This window comes from Salvelinus fontinalis, unplaced genomic scaffold (assembly GCF_029448725.1).
Source record: "Salvelinus fontinalis isolate EN_2023a unplaced genomic scaffold, ASM2944872v1 scaffold_0010, whole genome shotgun sequence".
Lineage (NCBI taxonomy): Eukaryota > Metazoa > Chordata > Actinopteri > Salmoniformes > Salmonidae > Salvelinus > Salvelinus fontinalis.
In genome coordinates, this window is record NW_026600219.1 from 651,352 (window position 1) to 661,351 (window position 10,000).

The 10,000-nt window shown below is 43.5% G+C and overlaps 1 protein-coding gene across 7 annotated transcripts in view; it reads right to left on the reverse strand.

Annotated features, from left to right (window-relative positions):
* Positions 1–10,000, reverse strand: part of LOC129842060 (adhesion G protein-coupled receptor L3-like) — a 362,294-nt gene that overhangs the window by 41,357 nt on the left and 310,937 nt on the right. For all 7 annotated transcript variants that reach the window (XM_055910441.1, XM_055910442.1, XM_055910440.1 and 4 more), the window contains 2 exons: positions 7,846–8,051; positions 3,164–3,340 (listed from right to left, as the gene is read on the reverse strand). In XM_055910441.1, the coding sequence (XP_055766416.1) occupies positions 3,164–3,340; positions 7,846–8,051 (383 nt within the window). The remainder of the gene's footprint in view (positions 1–3,163; positions 3,341–7,845; positions 8,052–10,000) is intronic.

Here is a 10,000-nt window from a genome sequence, read left to right on the forward strand (position 1 = left end):
TCCTGTATCACGAGGACCTGACCCACCAATCAGAATCCTTTATTATTAGGACCTGACCCACCAATCAGAATCCTTTATTATAAGGACCTGACCCACCAATCAGAATCCTTTATTATAAGGACCTGACCCACCAATCACAGTCCTGTATCTTGAGGACCTGACCCACCAATCACAATCCTTTATTATAAGGACCTGACCCACCAATCAGAATCCTTTATTATAAGGGCCTGACCCACCAATCAGAATCCTTTATTATAAGGACCTGACCCACCAATCAGAATCCTTTATTATAAGGACCTGACCCACCAATCACAGTCCTGTATCTTGAGGACCTGACCCACCAATCACAATCCTTTATTAAAAGGACCTGACCCACCAATCACAGTCCTTTATTATGAGGACCTGACCCACCAATCACAATCCTTTATTATGAGGACCTGACCCACCAATCACAGTCCTTTATTATGAGGACCTGACCCACCAATCACAATCCTTTATTATAAGGACCTGACCCACCAATCACAATCCTTTATTATGAGGACCTGACCCACCAATCACAATCCTTTATTATAAGGACCTGACCCACCAATCACAGTCCTTTATTATAAGGACCTGACCCACCAATCACAGTCCTTTATTATGAGGACCTGACACACCAATCACAGTCCTTTATTATAAGGACCTGACCCACCAATCACAATCCTTTATTATGAGGACCTGACCCACCAATCACAATCCTTTATTATGAGGACCTGACCCACCAATCACAGTCCTTTATTATAAGGACCTGACCCACCAATCACAGTCCTTTATTATGAGGACCTGACCCACCAATCACAGTCCTTTATTATAAGGACCTGCCACCAATCACAATCCTTTATTATGAGGACCTGACAAATCAATCACAAGTGTAAGAATATTTTAAGATAATACACAACACAGAGGACTAGAGGTCAATGGGGAATTAATGATCAATGGAAACAGTTGTTTTTCAGGTTGACATCTGTTAAGAATCTGTGTAGAATCTGTTTAGAATCTGTGTAGAATATGTTTATAACCTGTTTAGAATCTGTTTAGAATCTGTTTAGAATCTGTTTAGAATCTGTTAGAACCTGTTTAGAATCTGCGTAGAATCTGCGTAGAATCTGTTTAGAATCTGTTTAGAATCTGTTTAGAATCTGTTTAGAATCTGTTTAGAATCTGTTTAGAATCTGTTTAGAATCTGTTCAGAATCTGTTTAGAATCAGTTAGAATCTGGTTAGAATCTGTTTAGAATCTGTAGAATCTGTTTAGAATCTTTTTAGAATCTGTAGAATCTGTTTAGAATCTGTTAAAATATGTTAGAATCTGTTTAGAATCTGCGTATAATCTGTTTATAATCTGTTTATAATCTGTTAAAATATGTTAGAATCTGTTTAGAATCTGTAGAATCTGTTTAGAATCTGTTAAAATATGTTAGAATCTGTTTAGAATCTGTTAAAATATGTTAGAATCTGTTTAGAATCTGCGTATAATCTGTTTATAATCTGTTTATAATCTGTTAAAATATGTTAGAATCTGTTTAGAATCTGTAGAATCTGTTTAGAATCTGTTAAAATATGTTAGAATCTGTTTAGAATCTGCGTAGAATCTGTTTAGAATCTGTAGAATCTGTTTAGAATCTGTTTAGAATCTGCGTATAGGTTTCTGCCCTGGACCCTGCTACATGTGGCAAGTTGTGGTGCAAATTGTCTATACATTGAGCTTGAAATAGGATACCTGTTATTTGGCCATTGACCCAATTTTACTGCAAGGAATTCTAATTGGTCGACCACAGGCTAGGGTTGAGGGGTTATAAATGACATCCTGTCCCGTTGTTCTGTGGAGGAATCACTGAGGACAGGGAAGAATGAACATCGACCATCTACTTCCCAGCATAACATCTATGATTCGTTCTCCTTGAATAAACCGCTTTTTCTCCCCCTGATTTGCTTTATGGTCCATGTTATTGAAGAGGAACATCAATTGCTAACACACACCTTTATTATGGGGCCCTGACGCATCAATCACAAGCCTTTATTATGGGGCCCTGACGCATCAATCACAAGCCTTTATTATGGGGCCCTGACGCATCAATCACAAGCCTTTATTATGGGGCCCTGACGCATCAATCACAAGCATTTATTATTAGGCCCTGACGCATCAATCACAAGCCTTTATTATGGGGCCCTGACGCATTAATCACAAGCCTTTATTATGGGGCCCTGACGCATCAATCACAAGCCTTTATTATTAGGCCCTGACGCATCAATCACAAGCCTTTATTATGGGGCCCTGACGCATCAATCACAAGCCTTTATTATTAGGCCCTGACGCATCAATCACAAGCCTTTATTATGGGGCCCTGACGCATCAATCACAAGCCTTTATTATTAGGCCCTGACGCATCAATCACAAGCCTTTATTATTAGGCCCTGACGCATCAATCACAAGCCTTTATTATGGGGCCCTGACGCATCAATCACAAGCCTTTATTTTGGGGCCCTGACGCATCAATCACAAGCCTTTATTATGGGGCCCTGACGCATCAATCACAAGCCTTTATTATGGGGCCCTGACGCATCAATCACAAGCCTTTATTATGGGGCCCTGACTCATCAATCACAAGCCTTTATTATGGGGCCCTGACTCATCAATCACACACCTTTAGACATGACTAGTCAATCTCTGACCTACCTTGACTTCAACGTGTGCCATCAGTACAGCAGGCCCAGACATGACTAGTCAATCTCTGACCTACCTTGACTTCAACGTGTGCCATCAGTACAGCAGGCCCAGACATGACTAGTCAATCTCTGACCTACCTTGACTTCAACGTGTGCCATCAGTACAGCAGGCCCAGACATGACTAGTCAATCTCTGACCTACCTTGACTTCAACGTGTGCCATCAGTACAGCAGGCCCAGACATGACTAGTCAATCTCTGACCTACCTTGACTTCAACGTGTGCCATCAGTACAGCAGGCCCAGACATGACTAGTCAATCTCTGACCTACCTTGACTTCAACATGTGCCATCAGTACAGCAGGCCCAGACATGACTAGTCAATCTCTGACCTACCTTGACTTCAACGTGTGCCATCAGTACAGCAGGCCCAGACATGACTAGTCAATCTCTGACCTACCTTGACTTCAACGTGTGCCATCAGTACAGCAAAGCTGGTCAGGTGAGTACAGGAGCAGGTGGTGTGTGTTCTGTTGGTGTCCAGTAGTCTACAGTCCTGACTGGACCAGAACCCGGTCATGGACCGCTTGGAATAACTCCAGAATGAACAGTTGGGGTTGAAGTTCTCCTCTGAATGCTGGGAGAGGAGAGGTAGGGGGGAGGGAGGGGGAGAGAGAGGAGAGGAGAGGTAGGGGGGAGGGAGGGGGAGAGAGAGGAGAGGAGAGGTAGGGGGAGGGAGGGGGAAAGAGGAGAGGTAGGGGGAGAGAGGGGGAGAGAGAGGAGAGGGGGGAGATAGAGATGAGAGGTAGGGGGAGGGAGGGGGAGAGAGAGGAGAGGAGAGGTAGGGGGAGGGAGGGGGAGAGAGGAGAGGAGAGGTAGGGGGAGGGAGGGGGAGAGAGGAGAGGTAGGGGGAGAGAGGGGGAGAGAGAGGAGAGGGAGGGAGGGGGAGGGAGGGGGAGAGAGAGGGAGAGAGGAGAGGTAGGGGGGAGGGAGAGAGAGAGGGAGAGAGAGAGGAGAGGTAGGGGTAGCGAAAGAGAGGGGGAGGGAGGGAGAGAGGGGGAGGGGAGAGGTAGGTGGGAGAGAGGAGAGGTAGGGGGAGAAAGAGAGAGAGGGGGAGGGAGGGAGAGAGAGGGGAGAGGTAGGTGGGAGAGAGGAGAGGTAGGGGGAGAAAGAGAGAGAGGGGGAGGGAGGGAGAGAGAGGGGGAGGGGAGAGGTAGGTGGGAGAGAGGAGCAGTAAGGGTAGAAAGAGAGAGAGGGGGAGGGAGGGGGAGAGAGGAGAGGTAGGGGGAGAAAGAGAGAGAGGGGGAGAGGAGAGGTAGGGGGAGAGAGAGAGGGGGAGGGGGAGGGAGGGAGAGAGATAGTGGGGGGAGAGGAACAGAATGTGTGAGAGGACAAGTGATAAACAGACAGAAGGATGTATGACTCTGAATGAGTCAATATGTGTGTCGTCTTGCTGAAGGCCTGGGTGTTGCTGAGCAGACTTGTCCACAACAAATGATTTGCTGTAAAGTGCTAGCAGGCTGTTTGTGTGTGGAACATTTATATCAGTGTCTCTGAGTGTCCATACGGTGTTATGGTGTGGTTGGGTATTATGGTGTGGTTGTGTGTTATGGTGGGGTTGTGTGGTTGTGTGTTATGGTGTGGTTGTGTGTTATGGTGTGGTTGGGTATTATGGTGTGGTTGTGTGTTATGGTGTGGTTGTGTGGTTGTGTGTTATGGTGTGGTTGTGTGTTATGGTGTGGTTGTGTGTTATGGTGTGGTTGGGTATTATGGTGTGGTTGTGTGTTATGGTGGGGTTGTGTGTTATGGTGGGGTTGTGTGTATTATAGTGTGGTTGTGTATTATGGTGTGGTTGTGTGTTATGGTGTGGTTGTGTATTATGGTGTGGTTGTGTGTTATGGTGTGGTTGTGTGTTATGGTGTGGTTGTGTATTATGGTGTGGTTGTGTGTTATGGTGTGGTTGTGTATTATGGTGTGGTTGTGTGTTATGGTGTGGTTGTGTGGTTGTGTGTTATGGTGTGGTTGTGTATTATGGTTTGGTTGTGTGTTATGGTGTGGTTGTGTGGTTGTGTGTTATGGTGTGGTTGTGTGTTATGGTGTGGTTGTGTATTATGGTGTGGTTGTGTGTTATGGTGTGGTTGTGTGTTATGGTGTGGTTGTGTATTATGGTGTGGTTGTGTGTTATGGTGTGGTTGTGTGTTATGGTGTTGTGTGTTATGGTGTGGTTGTGTATTATGGTGTTGTGTGTTATGGTGTGGTTGTGTATTATGGTGTTGTGTGTTATGGTGTGGTTGTGTGTTATGGTGTGGTTGTGTGTTATGGTGTGGTTGTGTGTTATGGTGTGGTTGTGTGGTTGTGTGCTATGGTGTGGTTGTGTGTTATGGTGTAGTTGTGTGTTATGGTGTGGTTGTGTGTTATGGTGTTGTGTGTTATGGTGTGGTTGTGTATTATGGTGTAGTTGTGTGTTATGGTGTAGTTGTGTGTTGTAGTGTGGTTGTGTATTATGGTGTGGTTGTGAATTATGGTGTGGTTGTGTGTTATGGTGTGGTTGTGTGTTATGGTGTGGTTGTGTTTTATGGTGTGGTTGTGTATTATGGTGTGGTTGGGTATTATGGTGTGGTTGTGTGTTATGGTGTGGTTGTGTGTTATGGTGTGGTTGTGTGTTATGGTGTGGTTGTGTATTATGGTGTGGTTGTGTGTTATGGTGTGGTTGGGTATTATGGTGTGGTTGTGTGTTATGGTGTGGTTGTGTGTTATGGTGTGGTTGTGTGTTATGGTGTGGTTGTGTATTATGGTGTGGTTGTGTGTTATGGTGTGGTTGGGTATTATGGTGTGGTTGTGTGTTATGGTGTGGTTGTGTGTTATGGTGTGGTTGTGTATTATGGTGTGGTTGTGTGTTATGGTGTGGTTGTGTGTTATGGTGTGGTTGGGTATTATCAATCAATCAATCAATCAATTTTATTTTATATAGCCCTTCGTACATCAGATAATATCTCGAAGTGCTGTACAGAAACCCAGCCTAAAACCCCAAACAGCTAGAATGCAGCTAGAATGCAGGTGTAGAAGCACGGTGTGGTTGTGTGTTATGGTGTGGTTGTGTGTTATGGTGTGGTTGTGTGTTATGGTGTGGTTGTGTGTTATGGTGTGGTTGTGTGTTATGGTGTGGTTGTGTGGTTGTGTGTTATGGTGTGGTTGTGTGTTATGGTGTGGTTGTGTATTATGGTGTTGTGTATTATGGTGTAGTTGTGTGTTATGGTGTAGTTGTGTGTTATGGTGTGGTTGTGTGTTATGGTGTGGGTGTGTGTTATGGTGTGGTTGTGTGTTATGGTGTGGTTGTGTGTTATGGTGTGGTTGTGTGTTATGGTGTGGTTGTGTATTATGGTGTTGTGTATTATGGTGTAGTTGTGTGTTATGGTGTAGTTGTGTGTTGTGGTGTGGTTGTGTATTATGGTGTGGTTGTGTATTATGGTGTGGTTGTGTGTTATGGTGTGGTTGTGTGTTGTGGTGTGGTTGTGTATTATATTGTGGTTGTGTGTTATGGTGTGGTTGTGTGTTATGGTGTGGTTGTGTGTTATGGTGTGGTTGTGTGTTATGGTGTGGTTGTGTGTTATGGTGTGGTTGTGTATTATGGTGTGGTTGTGTATTATGGTGTGGTTGTGTGTTATGGTGTGGTTGTGTATTATGGTGTAGTTGTGTGTTATGGTGTAGTTGTGTGTTGTGGTGTGGTTGTGTATTATGGTGTGGTTGTGTATTATGGTGTGGTTGTGTGTTATGGTGTGGTTGTGTGTTATGGTGTGGTTGTGTGTTATGGTGTGGTTGTGTGTTATGGTCAGGTTGTGTGTTATGGTGTGGTTGTGTGTTATGGTGTGGTTGTGTGTTATGGTGTGGTTGTGTGTTATGGTGTGGTTGTGTGTTATGGTGTGGTTGTGTGTTATGGTGTGGTTGTGTGTTATGGTGTGGTTGTGTATTATGGTGTGGTTGTGTGTTATGGTGTGGTTGTGTATTATGGTGTGGTTGTGTGTTATGGTGTGGTTGTGTGTTATGGTGTGGTTGTGTGTGTTATGGTGTGGTTGTGTGTGTTATGGTGTGGTTGTGTGTTATGGTGTGGTTATGTATTATGGTGTGGTTGTGTGTTATGGTGTGGTTGTGTGTGTTATGGTGTGGTTGTGTGTTATGGTGTGGTTGTGTGTTATGGTGTGGTTGTGTGTGTTATGGTGTGGTTGTGTATTATTGTGTGGTTGTGTATTATGGTGTGGTTGTGTATTATGGTGTGGTTGTGTGTTATGGTGTGGTTGTGTGTTATGGTGTGGTTGTGTATTATGGTGTGGTTGTGTGTTATGGTGTGGTTGTGTATTATGGTGTGGTTGTGTATTATGGTGTGGTTGTGTGTTATGGTGTGGTTGTGTATTATGGTGTGGTTGTGTATTATGGTGTGGTTGTGTGTTATGGTGTGGTTGTGTATTATGGTGTGGTTGTGTGTTATGGTGTGGTTGTGTGTTATGGTGTGGTTGTGTGTTATGGTGTGGTTGTGTGTTATGGTGTGGTTGTGTGTTATGGTGTGGTTGGGTGTACATCCATAGAAGCTGCCTCCATACTATTGGTCCTAGTGAGAGGACAAAACAGTGGTATTGAATGACGTGTGTGGCCTGCAGTCATCTGTGTGTACAGTATAACCTACCTCACAGTGAAGACCACTGGTTCAGACAGGGAAACCTGGTTGTGACTGCGTGTCTGTGTGTCTGTGTGTGTGTGTGTGTGTGTGCCTGTGTGTGTCTGTGTGTGTGTGTGTGTGTGCCTGTGTGTGTCTGTGTGTGCGTGTCTGTGTCTGTGTGTGTGCGTGTGTCTGTGTCTGTGCCTGTGTGTGTCTGTGTCTGTGCCTGTGTGTGTCTGTGTCTGTGTGTGTGTGTGTGTGTGTGTGTCTGTGTCTGTGTGTGTGCGTGTGCGTGTGCGTGTGCGTGCTTGTATGTCTGTATGTCTGTATGTCTGTATTTCTGTATGTCTGTATGTCTGTGTGTCTGTGTGTGTGTGTGTGTGTGTGTGTGTGTGTGTGTGTGTGTGTGTGTGTGTGTGTGTGTGTGTGAGTGTGAGTGTGTTTGTGTGTAAGCGTGCGTGTAAGCCGTGTGAATTCTCCGGTATATATACCTGTAGGTGTTTGACAGTGAAGACCACCGGTTCAGACAGATAGACCTTGTTGCTCTCCTTGTTGATAGAGGCAGTAATAACAGGAGAGTTGACTATGACAGAGTAGTTGGGATACAGAGCCTCGCTGCCCAGACCAACACTGGCATTATCTGTAGACAGATAGGAGCCCAGGTTCCTGTAGAGGACGAACACCATGCGGATCTCACCTGGTGGGGGAGACAACACACTGCAATGTCACCGGTTGGGCAGACAGTCTGGGAGATATTAGGACAAGCAATTAGGTATTCTGGGAGATATTAGGACAAGTAATTACACATTCTGGGAGATATTAGGACAAGATATTACACATTCTGGGAGATATTAGGACACGTGTTTACACATTCTGGGAGATATTAGGACGAGTAATTACACATTATATTAGGACAAGGTATTATGTCTTCAGGGAGATACTAGGACAAGATATTAGGTCTTCAGGGAGATACTAGGACAAGGCATTAGGTCTCCAGGGAGATACTAAGACAAGATATTAGGTCTTCAGGGAGATACTAGGACAAGGCATTAGGTCTTCAGGGAGATACTAGGACAAGGTATTAGGTCTTCAGGGAGATATTAGGACACGTAATTACGTCTTCAGGGAGATACTATGACAAGATATTAGGTCTTCAGGGAGATACTAAGACAAGATATTAGGTCTTCAGGGAGATACTAGGACAAGGTATTAGGTCTTCAGGGAGATACTAGGACAAGGTATTAGGTCTCCAGGGAGATACTAAGACAAGATATTAGGTCTTCAGGGAGTTACTAGGACAAGGTATTAGGTCTTCAGGGAGATACTAGGACAAGGTATTAGGTCTTCAGGGAGTTACTAGGACAAGGTATTAGGTCTTCAGGGAGATATTAGGACACGTAATTACGTCTTCAGGGAGATACTATGACAAGGTATTAGGTCTTCAGGGAGATACTAAGACAAGATATTAGGTCTTCAGGGAGATACTAGGACAAGGTATTAGGTCTTCAGGGAGATACTAAGACAAGATATTAGGTCTTCAGGGAGATACTAGGACAAGGTATTAGGTCTCCAGGGAGATACTAGGACAAGGTATTAGGTCTTCAGGGAGATACTAAGACAAGATATTAGGTCTCCAGGGAGATACTAGGACAAGGTATTAGGTCTTCAGGGAGATACTAGGACAAGGTATTAGGTCTTCAGGGAGATACTAGGACAAGGTATTAGGTCTCCAGGGAGATACTAGGACAAGGTATTAGGTCTTCAGGGAGTTACTAGTAGTTTAACAGTAAATACAGTGAGGTATTGGAACAAGGCAAGTGGTTGATTTGAAAACAGTGATATATCAATTGCCAGTCATTAGCATGTCCTCTGAGAGGTGTGGGATACGACAGGATTAAATATAGTACAATTTAATAGAATGGCTTCCAAACACACAGTAAACGGTTGAGACCAATGGGTATTGGCTTCGTGTGGGGTGTAAAGGATGTGTTCTTAATATCAGAAAATAATGTCAGAAATGAATTCAAACGTCTCTCTAAAGTGGGACTACGATGAGTGTCTTTAAATGAATAACTATTGTATGATATGAAATTCACCTGAGGAGAATAAATATACAGGGAGAAATATGAGGATGAGTCTAATGTTTCAATTGTAGAGTCAATATAGGTATCTCAGTAGAGTAGAAAATTGTAGGACAGAGTAGAGTAGAATAGAGTATAATAGTTTAGAATAGAGTAGAATAGAGTATAATAGTTTAGAATAGAGTAGAGTAGAGTAAAATAGAGTAGAATAGAGTATAATAGAGTAGAATAGTTTAGAACAGAGTAGAATAGAGTAGACTAGTTTAGAATAGAGTAGAGTAGAGTATAATAGAGTAGAATAGAGTATAATAGTTTAGAATAGAGTAGAGTAGAGTATAATAGAGTAGAATAGAGTATAATAGAGTGTAATAGATTATATAATTTAGAATGTAGAATAGAGTCGAACAGAGTAGAGTAGAAAAGAGTAGAGTAGAGTAGAATAAAGTAGAATAGAGTCGAGTAGATTAGAATAGAGTAGTGTAGAGTGGAGTAGAATATAGGAGAATAGAGTAGAATAGAATAGAGTAGAGTAGAATAGAATAAAGTAGAGTAGAGTAGAATAGAG